The sequence below is a fragment of the Alexandromys fortis genome, unplaced genomic scaffold (assembly GCF_014885135.2).
Source record: "Alexandromys fortis isolate MF-2015 unplaced genomic scaffold, M_Fortis_MF-2015_v1.1 scaffold_19, whole genome shotgun sequence".
Classification (NCBI taxonomy): Eukaryota; Metazoa; Chordata; class Mammalia; order Rodentia; family Cricetidae; genus Alexandromys; species Alexandromys fortis.
In genome coordinates, this window is record NW_026067890.1 from 7,693,767 (window position 1) to 7,710,375 (window position 16,609).

The following is a 16,609-nucleotide window of genomic DNA, read 5'->3' on the forward strand; positions in this document are numbered from 1 at the left end:
TCAAGGAAGATGGTAAGTGCAAGGAGGCAGCACGGAGGAAGACGGCTTTGTCTTTACGAGCAAATCAATACAATTAAATAAAAGCATATATCTCACTTGTCTAAGTTCAGTCCAAAATTTACATAACAGTTTTAAAGCAGGAAAACATCTCTAAAAAAAAGATAAAGAGGGTCTGGAGAGACAGCTCAGCATTTAAAGGCACTGTTTGCTCTTCAGAGGACCAGAGTTGGGTTCACAGCATCCCTGTGAGATTTGGTTGTTAACTCCAGCTCCAGGGGATTCACTTTTGGCCTCCATGGGCACACACACAGTAAAATTCCCACAAAAAACCCACTATATTATATACACACAAATAGAAAAATAAAATTAAAAAATAAAACAATAAAACCCAAAGAACAGTGAGGGAGAAATTGTTGATCTCTATTACCTGAAGGCTTTAGCAGCGGCGGCCTCCATTACTGTCCCACTTCCATCAGTACCAGGTGAGTCCAAATTAGCAGATCCATTACTGACATGATCGCTGCTTTCATACCCAGACTCTGTCCTTTGCACCTGCCAGCTGTTGCCAGGACCTCTGCTCTCTGCAATGCTTGTATTTTTCTCTGCTCCTTTCCCATTAGTTTCCAGGGAACTTCGGCTTCCGGCTTCCTGCTTCATTTCATCTTCGTAGATGGTCATTAACCCCTTCTGCTTTAGGTTTGCTTTTGGCCAGTTATTGAAACTCTGATCCTTGCTATATTTAGGTCTGCTACTGACATCTGACTTATGCCTAGGACTATGCTGCCTTTTTTCACTTTCACTAAAAACACTGTCAACATTTAATGTTTCTCTCATGGGTTTCCAGGCACGGTGGCGGTTTTTAGTCCTGCTACTGCAGCTGCTTCCTTTGTCCCTTGAGTCTTGACTGCTGTCGGTATCATACCCAGCGCCACCGTCACTCCTAGCCTTGCCTGTTGTTCTCTCTCCAGGAACAAGAAGATTCTGGGATTTGCTTGAGCTGAACAGTTTTCCAGAAGTGTGGCTCTCATGGGCGGCTCGGTCATGTTTGCAGGGTCCTTTGCCTTGGCTATGGTAGAGATGGGCGTTGCCCTGTTGTCTAAAGCCATCCAGGGCAGGAGGTGATCCAGATTTGAGAGGTGAGATGTCTTCATCAACCAAATCTTAAAAATAATAATAGCACATAGACACACATCAACCACCTCTCACAGCAGCTCAGTGAACACAAGCTAAACAACTTGTTGGAAATGCTAAACCCATCACATGTAAATAATAAACATCAAAACATATCAAGCTAAATCCATCACATGTAAATAATAAAAATCAAAATATATCATATTTTTCTATTTAGTATAGAGACATTCAAGAAATCAAACTGACAAACATGCAAATATATAAAATGTAAATATACATTGTATACTACAAAACTCCGTTTTAAAATAAGATTTTTGCTGGTTCTTTCTAAAGTGAATGCTCCAAGAGCTAACTTACCCCTGTGCCGGCCTGTGTCTTTCCTTTGTCCCTTTTCCAAATCTTTCCGTTGAGAAGAAAGTGCATTTTTCTGTTCAATGGCTTTGAGAGCACATTCTCGGGAAATATCTTTTATTTTTTCTCTTTGATCATTGCTTAACTTAACTGTAAAAAAATATTCTTATAATAATACACAGCATTTTTTCAAGCTGTTCAATAAAAGTAAACCCTGAATTAAAAAAGAAAAAAAAAACTATACTTAAAAAAGTCATGGAGCAGAGAGATGGCTCAGTGGGATGGGGCACTTGTTGCCAAGCCTGACAACCTCAATTCAATCCCTGGGACTCATAGGATAGAAAGAGAGAAGCAATTCCCCAAAGTTGTCCTCTGACCTTCACACACACACACACACTGTGTCATGCACATGTATATACACAGCGTACACACTCGCACATGCACACACAAATGTAATTTTAAAAAGCAAACTACATAAACTCATTTTTATGCTTAACTAAATGTTCAGCATGATTTTTCTTGACACTGGAAAGCCACATTTTCTTTGAATACATTTTATATAATATTTAGGGAAAGCATTGTAAATAAAAAAAGATGAAAAGTGCTATTGAATAAAGAGACAGAAAGTATTTTCCATGTTCTAAGTTTTCTTATTTATTTAAATCTCTGAGGCAGGTACCATAACAATCTCCAATTCGTGTGAGATATAAAGCTGGTCAAAGTTTACAAAGCTGTGTGACTTCATGCTGTCTTGTACCACTGCACAGGCTACCTTGAACTGGTCAGTAGAACTATAACTCTCAGAGAAATGCATTCCTGAGCCAGGCAAGGCAGTTTAGCCTTTCTGTTCAGTTCTTACCAGGAGATACAGGTTCAGTAAGTGAGTAAGAAAGAGCGCTCAATTGTTTATGAACCATGTACATGGGGCAATGGAAACATACCTGGTCCTCGCCTTCCGCTTGTCTGCATTTGCGTCTGATTAAATGATGACGTATCAGTTTGAAGTTTGTGATTTTCTCTTTGTTTAGCCTGACCACTAAATCCGTTTTCCTTTGCGTTATCTGGTTTGTAACTGATAGGCTTTCCACATCCTTAAAAAGACAGTTAAAGATGCATCATTCCTTTCCTTCCCATTAGAAGATGTTTAAATCACCTTTTCAGACATTTTAAATACTCTAGATAAAATAACTTAATGCTTACGGGGCTGATACCACTCGGGGATTGTATGCTTTGCTGCTTTGAACTTTCTGATCATTAAACCATTTATAATCTCAGAGTTAACCCCCACCAACTAGCCTCTTCTGTGTTATGGGTGCATCACACTGTGTTATGGATTCCTAAAAGGGCTTCTGAGGCTACTGACAGGGAAAGGTTTCGTTGAAAAGATCAACAAAATATAGAAGAATTATTCTGAATTTTACTTGACTGAAACTCAATCTTAAAATATTCTCAATATTCATGCTACATTCAGCATTAAATGTTAGTTATTTTATAGTAGAAAAATACCAAAAAAATCCAAAGAATTACCCATATTTTCTGCAACCGATTTGTAATGTGACCAGTGGACAACCTGCCTGAGTGCATCCTCAGTCGAGACTGCTGTGCCATCTGGGTTTGCGTAAAACAGCAAAAGTGGCTGTAAGTGGCATCGTATGCACTTGGAGACTACATCTTTCCATCTGGTTCCAATCTTTAAAGAAAAAAAAATCACAAAATATAAACACGAACTAATTCCTGAAGTGTGCAACACAAACAGGCAGAAACTGAATTCACATTTCAAAGGCTTTCAATTGCTAACAATTCAAGTACCATGAGTAATTTTAATAACTAGCCCAAATAAAAGTTTTACAGATCCTTTTTTTTCTTCCAGATTCTCATTTTTAAAAAACTTGATAGGCAAGGGGCAATGAGATGGCTCAGTGGTAAAAGATTCTCGCTGCTAACCCTGATGACTTGGGCTTGCTCCTCAGGACCCACAAGATGGAGAGGGAGAACTGACTCCCAATGGACTCTCCTCTGACCTCATATAATACTGTAGCATGCGTGTTCTCCCTCCCCACATGTACATACAATAAACAAATGTAAAGAGGCAAAATGATACTTTCTGTACTAATATTTAATAATTAAATTTTATTTATATACACATCTCAACCTGTACCTGGTTGAACTCATGGCAATCATAATTCAGCTTGTCAAGGGCTGGAGTTACTGGTGTGAGCCAACATGTCTGGCCTAATACTAAATTTTAAGCAGCTTTTCATATATATCATTGACTGACTCTAACAAAGCATCCAAGGCAGTTCAATAGAGACATATAAAGGAGTTTATTCAACAAATGGTGCTGGAAGGCTGGATAGCCCAAAGAGAAAGCAACTTCCACCCAAAGTTCATAAAAATAAACATCAGCTCAGGAAAACTAAAGAGAAAATCTTCACCAAACAAACTCAGAGAAGAAAAAAAAATGGAAAATGGTCTTCATCAACTTAAGTAATAATATCTGTTTTGGAAAGATGTATCATTAGGAAATGGAAAGTAGCCAGGTATATTGGCACATTCCTTTAATCCTAGCACTAAGGAGGCGAAGGCAGGGAATCTCTCAGAGTTCAAGGCCAGCATGGTCTATATCATAAGTTCTAGGCCAGCCAGTGCTACTTAAAGAGACTCTGTCTCAAGAAGAAATTGAAAGTAAACATATAAATAATAAAGGACTTGTGCATAGAACAAAAAAATTCCTAGAATTCAATAAGATATTCCAATTTGAAAAATTGGCAGAACATTTGAATAGACAACACATATAAACACACACACACAGTCACAAACACACAACCAATAAGCACATGGGAAGAATGCTCAAACTACTATTAACCACAAGGAAAAACATCTAAGCATTATAGTGAGATGTTTTATTCACAGTATTCCAAGAGCTAGTTTGAGCTACATAGTAAATTCTAGATTAGATTGGACTGTAGTGTGAGGCACTGTTCCAAAAAAGGGAAAAATTTATCAAAAGATATAACATATATGATCTAACTCCTTATTGTATAGACACAATTTGAAAGGCAGTGCCTCGAACTGTCTCTACCCTAACACATACTATTCTAGAAATGGACTGGATTAAAACTTAAGTTGCAAAATAAATTAAATTTTAAATAACTGTAACAGTAGCTTATCTTTACATTCATTGATCTAATAGTTATAGTTATAATTGTTATCATGCATTTCTAAAGTATAAAAAAGTGCAGTGACTGCTGCAGTTAGTGAAGGTCTCACCTCCTTCACGTGTGCATCGTCAAAAAACACCCACTTGGCGCTCTTGGTATGAAAAGCAAAGGCACAGTAGTGTCGGCTGGTGTAACAGATCATCCCAACAAGGTGAAGCTCGCTATCTGTGGCATTTTCATCAGTCACCCTATAAAACAGCTATTTAAAAACATTAGTGTATATTTACTATCATCTCTTTAAGAAGAGAATCTGTGAATGACAGACTCGAATTACTATGAAAGCATCTCACAGACAGCCCGGCCTTCGCCACCACTCCTCCCGAGGCACGGCTGACACCGAGCTGGGACAGAGCACTGCCAGTCTGCACGGAACCTTAGGTCCCACACGCTGAATCCCCATGCATTAGTGCAGCAGGTTTCTCTAGCGACACACCAATGACACGTTACCCAAACCCCAGATGGGAGATGACCTACACATTCTCAATGAGATAACACATTGGAAGAAACACTAAAGTATAACTATTTAAAATCTTAATTCAAACAAGAACAAACAATATAGCAATCAATTTTTAAAAGCAAGTATGTATCAGGGAGATCAATACATTGATTAATGTTAAACCTTAAGCCCTTCCTAGATTAGAATTTATCACATTCATGTCCAGTGGCATCAATCGTCATTCCAAGGAGAAGGGGCAGGAGATGGTTTAGTTTGTAAATTGAGTTGTTTCTGGTCTATGGACAAAGGTATTATGCTTTGTCTGCCTTAAAATCATCTTCATCAGAGCACATCTGGATATCAATATTCCTTTAAAAGATTTAGGTTCTGATGAACAAAAGTAAAAATCATGATATATGAAACATCAGAAAGGAATTTAAAGGCAGCAGGGAAAGGCACAAAGAGCTGTGATACCCCAGGAAGGTAGAGATGTGTGGCTAGACTTCGAACAACATCTTCAGTTAAGTCAGAGTGCTCAGAATCCCAGACTAGTCCAATGGTAACAATCTCCGGGCAATTCATTAAAACACGGCGAATTTTTATTTTTTGGCCACAGTTACTCTAGGAAAAAACAAATGCAAAGAATAAGCTTTTAAATTACCAATTACTATATATAGCCTATATTACATAATGAAAATCAAAGTGTAGCTAAAATTTGTTTTTTCAGTTTACTAGAAATTGACTTCTAACCAGCTATTTGTCTTTACTCATTAAGCAAGAACTTAATTTTAACACATTTGGTATTTTTAGATGTGTTAAAACAAATATTCATCCTGAAACAACAACAAACGCAGGAAGAAAACCCTCAAGGTTGCTAGCAGCTAGATAGATGGTGTTTAGGAGGCTGAGACAGCCTGGACTACGGCATTACAATCTGTCTAAAAACGCTGAAGTCATTTACAATACTATGGGAAAAAAAACCTCACTTCTCACATTTACTCAAAGTAACAACAAAAATGATTCCTCTGCAGTCATATGATAAATTTCAGTACTTTATTATAAAGAATCCAATGGACGCACACTCTTAGTATTCAGACATCTGCACTGGCCTGCCCTCAGGGTTCTGCAGGCTAAGTCCTCAGCCACAGCCACTAAGAGCACCTCCTGTGCGATTCACTACGTTCCCTTTAAAAGGGCCCTGCCTACCTCCCATCTCTCTCTTCTCTCTCTGTCTGCTCCTTTTTCTCTCCTCTCCTCACCTCTCCTTTCCTCCCCTCCTCTCCTCTTCTGCTGCTCCTGCCCCCAGAGGCCAGCCTCCCCTCCCCTTCCCTCTTTTTATGCTCTCTTTCCCTTAGTAAAAAACCCTCCATGTGAACTCTGCAGCAAGGCATCTTTCTCTCGCACGCTGCTTATTTGACCAGGAATCAAACCCGGTCACAGTGGTAAGAGCACCAAATCCTAACCGCTAACTCAAGTGATCTCAGTTTTGGCTCAATCTCCCAAGCAGCAGGGATTACAGATGTGAACATAGTTAAAGAGTTTTAAAAGTAACAGTGCTAAGATAAATAGCTCATGCGATATAAAGTTACCTCCAATATCATTAAATAAAGAAAAAAATTTATACATGTACAATCAGTATTTACATGATAATTTCTGAAAGCCGATACTCAAGTTTAGACATAGAAGTACACTAACATCCTCCAGGTGTACTTACAGGACACTTCCTATAGTCATCTGCTGTATTTGCTGCTTGCAGCAATTCCGCAAACATCTCTGGTTTAAACCGCTCGTGCCTTTCCATCATTCTGTCAACTTCATTGCTACAAAAAAAGTAGGAGTTTTAATCTAGCCTAGCCTATAAACTTACAACAGATCTATAAATTATACTTAAAAGTGGGTATTAATATATACTGATAGGTATGAATTACTTTTCTGTCTGAAAAATTAACCATACAATAAAAAATTACTAAATTTGGAAGGTGTGTGAAATATTAAAGACAAATATAGAACCCTATGAGATTTTCCCTTTTGAGCTGTTATCCAATTTAGCCAAGGCTGGCCTAAACTTGAAATTCTCCCACCTAAACTTCCCAAACACCTGGTTTACAGGTCAACATGTCCAGCTAAGCTTTTGCTTAGGACTTCTGGACGAGGATAAAACGTTCTGTATGGAAGTGGTCCTAATGTAAGTATTTTGCTTATCCTATTAATTAGCAAGTAGGAATTTGAATTTAGATTCTACCCTACGGAGCACAAAATTGAAGAAAAATTTCTTTCCTTAACCCAAAGCTCCCAAAGGCAAAGCTAGCATTTCAGCTGGGGATGCTAACTCCACCAGCAAAGTCACTTAAGTGCTGCACTTGTGCCTGTCGCTTCTACTGTGAACACTACCGGCTGTGTCAGAACTGGGGCAGACATTTTCCTGTATTACTGGGTAACTGCCTCACCTTTGAAAACATCAAGGCATGTGAAACCTTAAGACAAGTCTTCTCTTTTTGAAAAGCATTTTCGAAAGGAACTGGTGAAGGTCAAACAGCATCACTACTTTCCACAGACGTTCCAGTTCTACTCAATGGTACTGTAACTACTTTGTATATGCTTCACAGCTCAATGGCTTAAAATTCACAGTACTCAGTAACCAGAGTACTCCCTAACACACTCAACAGGTAAAGAACACACTAAGAGTCTGATAAGCATTGCACGGGGCAGTTTTATAGTAGAGGGTAACTGTTCATTCTGCAATCAGATGTGGATCTTAATCCACCCTCCTGCCAGATAAATTTACCAAATTAAGCTTATTAAATTGATAAAGGACTTGCAAGTAACTTTGACTGACTGATGTTACATAAAATCTAGGATAGGTTTTGTATCTTATCTAGGTCCCTGTTTCATGAAGAGGGAGAGAGAAGAGCTGGCAGACAGGCAGGCACTGCAGAATTTTAAGGTGACTGGTGAGGTCTCAAACACAAGAACCTACATAAGGATGATGTCCATGCTTTCCTTTCTTTTTACTTCATCCCAGCTTTCACCATCATAAAGGAGACAATGAAAGTGGTGGGAACCACGGCCAATACAAAGGGAACATCTTAGTAAAGACGAGGTAAAGGTCAACTCAGTTACCAGCGAGTGTCTCATTTCTAGCTCATTCACAGTTCCAAAAGTCTGCTATAAATATAACCTGTATATTATAGTATTAATTGTGTAAATTCTGTACATTTCATTAAATAATGCATTTAGTCTGAAATGCTCCAAAATCTGAAATTTTTTTGAGCGTTGAAATCATGTTATGAATGGTAAACTCTAAACCTAAGTTTATGCAACGGGTCATGCTTAAGATGCAGAATCTCTATAAATACTACATAAAATTACTATCAGATTATGTACATAAGGGAGGTATTAAACAAATGAATCCCATCTTTAGACTTGGGTTCCAACCCCACGATACTACATATTACATATTTGCAACTATTCCAAACCGAAACTTGAAACTTTAGCCAAGCACTTCAGGTAACCTGTATTAAGCTACATGCTAAGCCTCTAGCTCTTGTGAAAGCACACTTGACAGCGTCACACGAGGAAGCGCACACTATGTTATAATGATGCAGAATAAATGTCACCGTGCGTAAACGTGCTCTTGGGCTCTCTGTTGAATGTGCCTGAGAGGTCTTACCACAGGGCCGTTGTAGAAATGTACCGCACGAACTCTGTGAAGGGCAGAGGGTCTGAAGACGCTCCACAGCTGCGGCACACGCACTACAGGCAAAAACACAGGCTTACTCTATCGGTCTCAAGACAGAAGTCTGGGTCTATATCGGTCTCAAGACAGAAGTCTGGGTCTAACCAGATAATCAGGACACTTCACCTGTTCATACAGAGTCATGGCAAACTTCTGATGAGTGACACAGGATTTAGATGTGCACATGTCTGCATCTCGGCTAGGCACCAGGTGAAAATGAATCCTTGCCAATATATTTTCCTAATTAAAAAAATTCAGAAAACACAAATGAAATAATTTGCTAAGTTGCTCATCTTGCAGAGAATACTTTGATATATAATTACTTTTAACCAAATCCTTTCCATGTGTAAATGCATCAATGTCACAAATGCTTTTCAATTTTCCTCTACAATCACTTCAAATGTTCAAGTACTCACCTTCTACAGTACTAGCTTTAAAAAAACTAATGGGAAAAAAAAAAAACACTTAAAGCCTTATTTTAAATACCAATCAGTGGTTGTTGTCTAGAATTCAATATCAGAAACATTTCCTACATTACCAGCATTCTCTTAATAAGTAAAATCAGGTAAACGCTTTTTTAAAAAGTGTATCTATGTGAGTGCACGTGTGTGTGAGCGTGTGTGTGTGTGCAGATGCATGTGCATGTGGAGGCCAGAAGACAACTTCGAGTGTCATCCTTAGGAACACACACAGCATCATTTGAGACAATGTAAGACACTGGCCTGGAGCTCACCCATGAAGCTAAGGTGGTAGCCAATGAGCTCCAGACTCTCCTCTCTCTGCCTCCTTAGCTCTGGATTGCAAGTGTGTGTGAGCATGGTGGGCAATTTTACATAGAACTGAGAAATTCGGGTCCTCAACTTGTTAGGTAATCCAACTCGGCTATGTTCCCAATCCTAATTACCGTTTTATATTCCTACTTGGACCAAATAGTCTATATAACTTAAGGGACTCAATGACTTTAATTATACCATAATTCATGCAATGTCCTTTGCAACAAATCAATAAAATTTCAAATTTATACCATGGATCAGTAAATGGCAATCTTTTTTTCCCCTAAGAATAGATCTTTTACTTGCTATAACCCTTGGTACACCTCCTTCAGGCAGGGAGTCCTAACATGCACTATTCTTACCTACCCACTCTGAGAGCTCCTGACCCATGCCTACTCAGACAGACTAGATTCCCCATTACAACTCAACTCCACCCACATGGGCCAGCTTTACCCATCTCCATTCCAAACACCTGGTCTCCTCTCTAGGGAGACTCTAGGTTCCTGTGCCAACTCCATGCATCCCTACTACCCAAAGACCACGCTCTCTCTCCAGGGAAGAGTACTAGACTCAAACCAGCAATGCCACCTACCCCCAAAGCTTGCTGAGGATCTTGTAGCCAGCACCTGCCTTCCAGCCCTCCACTCCTGGCCTTCCTCTTCATAGAGTGATCCTACACAGTCACCATCAATCCCACCAGCACCCACTACCTGAAGCCTTTCTAGACTCCTGGAGGTTGACTGTGAGCATCCTAAGCCTGTACAGAAGGTCTGCAGCTGTTCTAGGTAGGAAATATACTTGAACTCATTAGCACAGCAAAGACCTTATAAACAGAACACCAATAGCACAGGCATTAAGACAACAATTAGCAAATGGGGCCTCAGGAAACTAAAACATTTCTGTAAAGCAATGGGCACCATCACTCGACTAAAGAGGCAGTCTACAGAATGGGGATAAAAAAAACTTTACTAGTTATACATCTGAGTTAGGATCTAGAATACATAAAGAAATCAAAAAAATAAACAAAAAAGCAAAAAACCCAATTTAAAAATGGACACAGAACTAAACAGTTCTCAGAAGACAAAAAAAAAAAAAAAAAAAACCTGGCTGAGAAACACTTTTTTGTTTGTTTGTTTGTTTTTTGTTGTTGTTGTTTTTCTTTCTTCTTTTTTTTCTTTTTCCAAGACAGGGTTTCTCTGTAGCTTTGGAGCCTGTCCTGGAACTAGCTCTTGTAGACCAGGCTGGTCTCAAACTCAGAGATCTGCCTGCCTCTGCCTCCCAAGTGCTGGGATTAAAGGTGTGTGCCACCACTGCCCTGCAAGAAACAACTTTTTAAAAATGTTCAACATCCCAGTGTAGCTCTCTGTATCTGCTTCCATCAGTTGCTGGATGAAGGTTCTATGATGACAATTAAGGTAGTCATCAATCTGATTACAGGGGAAGGGCAGTTTAGGTGTCTTCTCCACTATTAGAGTCTTAGCTGGGGTCATCCTCGTGGATTCCTGGGAATTTCCCTAGTGCCATGTATCTCACTAGCCCTTTAATGGCTCCTTCAATCAAGATAACTCAGTCCTAAAGCTCATGGATCATTGATAGGGTGTCAAGGCTATAAGAGCCACAAACAGTGGACAACCACAAGGACACACTGTCTTTTGGACACAACAGAGCAGTTGCACATATAAACTCAGAGATTTTAATAGACAATAAAACCTGAGCAAACTGAAGCCACATCAAATCTCAGCAATGGAGAGGGGAGATATGAACAGAATTCCACCCTCAGCCAGTAGCTTTTGGCAGTTGTCAGTTGCTGGGACAGGACTGTTTCCTCCAAGAGTAAGTTAGGTAAGTCAACCACCCTCCAGTAAAACTACACACACAAATCGGTCTTGAAACATTAAAAACAAAATAGGACACAAAGTTGGATGGTTGATATATAAGTTATATATAAAAATATAAGAATTCTATGTATATTTTTATAAACTAACATGCAGTAAAAAAGCAGTTAATAGTCAAAACCCAGTATACAACATCAAACACAGAATGCTTTAAATTCGATCTTGAGGATAAACAACATAAAGACACTAACCAGTTCTGACATTTTTCACTTAATAATGTTTTAGTTGCCTTCAAATTTACATCATATCAGGAATTAAAACTACTTCTGTAACCTCTTATCGTTTGTCAGAGATACTTACAAAGCACTCAGCAGCATCGTCCATGAGGCCAAGCTGAAACCTCTGCTCATCTTTGAAGCTTTCTGCAAGAGCATGCCTTATGTTATCTGAGGGAAGTGCTTTTTCTCGACTGTGTTGAAACTGGGCAAATATTGTCTAGAAATCAAAAGTACATCAGTAGGTCTAATGCCAACATTACAAACACTTTAATAATTTCACAGCAGAGAAATTCAAGAGAGCATAACCATACCCAGAAATGAATACAGAACAGTTAGTCCTGATATTCCATACAAAGTGAATTATTCGGGAACTGAGGAGATGGCTCAGAAGGCAAAACACACACTTGGATACTGGAGTCTGAAAGTCTGAATCCCCAGAAACCACACAAAAAATCTGGGTGGGCATAGAGTGCCTGCAAGCAATCCCAGTATGCAGAAGGCAGGGATAGGGAGTCCCTAGAGCTAGCTGGCTAGCCTGACTCCCCCAAACACAGCTCCATGTCCAACTAGAGACCCTGCCTCAAAACAACATGGAGAATGACTGAGGGAAGCACCCGTCAACCAAAGTCACCCTTCCCACCTCCAACTCCCAGCTGGGGTTATAGGCAGATCCAAATTCAGGTCCTCATGCTTGCACAATAAACTGAGCCATCCTCCCCTCCTCTGTAATAGCCCTATTCTGGAGCTGCCAGAACTCCCCCTTCCTCTAAGGACCTTCTCTCACTCCCCTCTGCCTCAGCTCTCTCGCTCTCTTGCTTGCAATGCTTCTGTGTCCAGACCTCTTTGGTATTCACTGAGAAACATTTTGAAGTTGTTTCTAAATCTACCTGGAAGGTTCTTCTCCCACAAGGCCCTTTACTGAACGCCATCACCTAAGTATCAAGTAAAATGTCAACCTCCTAATACTTCCAGTTCTTTCTCTGGTTAGTATTTCCTCTTTGGCCATTCACGTTCTTTTTATCACCTAGCATACTCTCCATTTGGCATACACATTGTCTCCTACTCCACAAAAGGCTATAAAGGCTCCATGAGACTGGGGTTCTGTTGTTGTTTATGTTAACAGGCTCTCACTATGTATCTCAGGGCAGCCTTGAACTTGAAATTTACCTGCTTATATATCCCAAGTGTGGGAAGAACAGGAATTGTTACAAATTGTGCTCAGTGAATTAACCCAGGCTATATCAGTGCATTAGGCCAGTAATGAGAGCAGCATCCAGAACTCAGTAACAGTCGAAATCACATTCCTTAAAATGAATAAACAGCAACTACAAAGCAAAGTATTCTCAACAGTTTCATATTACTTAAAATATCAATTTTTAATTATCTAACACAAGACTAGAAGACAAAATCCTGTGATATTTTAAGCATTCATTTTCAAAACTATGTCATTTGACAATGAACTTCAGCCCTAGCCAAACGAAGCAGCCATGAAAATGAGAATTTGGGAGGACCAACAGTAATTACTAGATAGTTACCTTCAATGCACAAAATATACAGGCATCGCCCTGACACACATGTCCAGTCAGAACTCTCAAGCTTCTTCGGAATATATCTAATTGCCATAAAACCTAAAAAAACAAGATTTAAATGAAAAACAGACTGAGCTTGTTCTCACTATGAAACAAGGGCATATTTTGACATTTTAAAAGCATTAAAATAGTAAATGACTTCTTTAATCCCTGTACATAAATGGACTTGCATAACCACTAGAAACAATGGGAAGCACAAGACTACACAGAAGAAATTCCAACCGACTCACATGAAAAGCCACGGCGGGCACAGAGCACGCGAACAAAGTTCTCAGTTAAGGGTCAGGACAGACAGGAGACAAGGGACACTACACGGAGAACTTGGCCGAGACATGAAAGAGGAAGAGGTCATAATACTTAGCACCACCGGAAGTCTGGGAAGGAAGTATAATTAGACTTTAAAGCTAGGATGTACTAAATAGTGGTCAGTGCGTCCTGCCAAGAAGAATGGGTATGTGTGTGGTCGTACTAAATGAAAGCGGCCTGTGGCAATGGGGGCATGGTAAAGAGGAAGTCGAGCAGCGAGCTGAGTATATTTGCTGCAATTACTCTTTAGACACTTGCTACTAAGAGAAAGGCAGACAGCCAAGTGTCAGTGTTGAAATAAATCAGTCCACTACCTAGAAGCCATGTTTGTAAAGCCTGAATTCTACACAGTGAAATAAATAATGTTACTCGTCTCATACAGTTCTTATTAGGATTAAATAAACAAAATGTAAAGGGTGTGTACAGCAGGGCCTGACACATAGCTGGTACACAAGTAATTACTTTAAAAAAAGTTCATCAAGATTCCCTGCATCTTTTAGTAATTTCTTCAGGTAATATAACTTCTAAAAACCAACTTCAAACATCTAAATTCTTGACAAAAGAACAAGATATTAGTAAAAGGTTAAATAAAAACAAAATGAATGTTTTGCAAAACACTTAGTAGTATTTAACTTTCTTACATATTATCTCTTAATATATCACAAAAATACAAGATTGATATCCATTTTCAAAGGTCTCAACCAAGACGAGGAAGATTAATGATAGCAAAATGTCCAATAACACAAGCTTCAAAGGCAGAAGTCCTGGGCTCCAGCTCTGGCTCTGTTGAGCAGCTCTTGAACTGACAGACAAAAGTTTACTGTAGCATCTACCTCCAGGCATTGTAAAGGTTAAAGGAAATGGTCCATGTAACAGTCAGACAGGGATCGAATTCATAGTAAGTGCACAGCAAATGTTAGCTATTAAATATAACTTTGCTTCTAACTCAAAGAATTTATCAGAGTACTAACATGCTAAGTATGTATTAACTGTATGCTTTGTCACGTAAAAGTTTTAGATTATTCAGTGAATACTCTAGCTTCTGTTCATAAAACCAATGTCTTTCATGTTGTTTCAAGAGTTGAAGTATCCTCCATGGGTGGGCCTCCAAAGTGATTGCTTAATGCCAATCTCAGTGCCAGCCATAGCACCCCAGAACACGTAGGCATAATATTATCATTGCTTTTGGTTGCCCACCATAACCAGATGATAAGATGGTATCTGCTGAAGACACCACCCACTTCCATTGCAGGACACAGAGAAATCAACCTGACAGAATAGGAAACCCTCTCCCCCTTGGCTAGCGTTCAGAGTGCTGGAAGGTACCACGCAGGCGAACAAGGGGAGAAAAGACATTGACAGTGGCCTTCCTGGACCCTTCCAGTTACAACAGTGATCTGTCTGCCACACTGAATGCACTTGTGCAACAACAGCATGACAGCTATGAGAGTAACCAACTGTTTTCTGATTGGCTACAAGGTCTGCTCCATTTCAAGTCTGGTTCTGTAAACTTGTCAGAAGTTTGTCATGACTAGGGATATCACAGGCTCTAGGGGAAGGAAAACTCATATTAAATGGTTACTTTGTCATATTAACTTCCAAATCTGTTTGTACGCACAGATTAGTGATGCTCTCACAGAAGTTTCTTTTTGCAGTAGGTAACAATTAATGCAGAAACTCAGTATCTGGTCAATGTACCAACTGTAAACAATAGTTAGTACTAAGCTGCCAGATGAAGAGAACTCTGAAGTGCAGACTTCTAGATATGACAAGTTTGGGCAAATGTCATCTCACAGGACCTGTGGTTATCTGCAAGGAAGATCTACAAGATCAAGCCAGTAAAAATTCTGGCATGAATAGGGAAGGAGCTACTGAGACCACACACCCCAGCAAAGGAGTTCTTGACACTGATGGCTGCTGAGGAAAAGTCACTTTGAGGGAGAAGAAGCCTCTAGTGGGTTGCTTATGCCAGAGTGAAAGGCCTAAATCCATGTACATATGTACAGTACTATTTGGACGGAGGAGGAGGGGATGAGAATAAGGATAACGACAACCTCCACGCCACCACTATGATATGAAACTGGGAGGTGACAAGCTGGGGAGTCCCAGAGAAATTGAAGGGAGGGAGTGAGGGATGGATATAAGACTATATTGTATACATATATGAAATTTATAAAAAATAATTTTTCCTGTATTCAACATACTAGTATAAAGCCTTAAAGTCCTTATCACAAAATTATTTTAATTATAATTCATCCTTATCTTCTTTCATAAGATACAGTCTATCGCCTGATAAAGTAAGTCTCAGCTAACTGCTGAACTAATTAGTTTTTAGTGACATATACTCTTTTTTAATTAATTAGTGGCATATACTCTTTTTTAATTAATTAGTGGCATATACTCTTTTTTAATTTCTTGCATATAGTTATTTAACATGAATCCTAAAATATGTGTGGTCTTCTTACATTTCGACAGTTTACGTATCCCCTAAAATTCATACACACAATAAGTTTAACAAAGGAATATACACTTTGATCATATTCCTCACTTTGAAACACTATAAAAATACACTGACAACTGAGAACTGGTATAGAAGCCTTATACTGACCCATATCTTTTCATAGGTGCATCTGAAGTTGCTACAGCCTCACAAGATGTATTCCTCAATCAATTTCTGAGCAGGCTTTAAAACAGTCATGAAGCCAATTCTTAACAAGATATTTTCTGGCAGAAAGTCTGCCTGAGTAGTAGTTTTTCTATGAGAATTGGCTTTGCAGATCAGCCTGCAGCAACATCTCAACACTGGAGGCTGCTAGATCAAGCAGGACAGAGTGATGCTGGGTCTCACCCGGAACTGCACAGGCCCCCTCCAAGTATTCCAGTAAGAACAATGTGGAAGTCAGCCTGGGCCAGAAAATGAAACATCCAAACTAGAAGGAATCACGCTGAGAGC

The 16,609-nt window shown here is 39.3% G+C and overlaps 1 protein-coding gene across 2 annotated transcripts in view; it reads right to left on the reverse strand.

Annotated features, from left to right (window-relative positions):
• Usp53 (ubiquitin specific peptidase 53) overlaps positions 1–16,609 on the reverse strand; it is a 46,539-nt gene that overhangs the window by 13,686 nt on the left and 16,244 nt on the right. The window contains exons 3-13 of one of the 2 annotated variants that reach the window (XM_050138674.1): positions 13,297–13,389; positions 11,844–11,978; positions 9,002–9,115; positions 8,810–8,892; positions 6,854–6,959; positions 5,614–5,760; positions 4,753–4,902; positions 3,010–3,172; positions 2,424–2,573; positions 1,489–1,632; positions 428–1,160 (exon numbers count right to left, since the gene is read on the reverse strand). In XM_050138674.1, coding sequence (XP_049994631.1) covers positions 428–1,160; positions 1,489–1,632; positions 2,424–2,573; positions 3,010–3,172; positions 4,753–4,902; positions 5,614–5,760; positions 6,854–6,959; positions 8,810–8,892; positions 9,002–9,115; positions 11,844–11,978; positions 13,297–13,389 — 2,018 coding nt within the window. The remainder of the gene's footprint in view (positions 1–427; positions 1,161–1,488; positions 1,633–2,423; positions 2,574–3,009; positions 3,173–4,752; positions 4,903–5,613; positions 5,761–6,853; positions 6,960–8,809; positions 8,893–9,001; positions 9,116–11,843; positions 11,979–13,296; positions 13,390–16,609) is intronic. The other variant, XM_050138753.1, reaches the window with a different exon arrangement.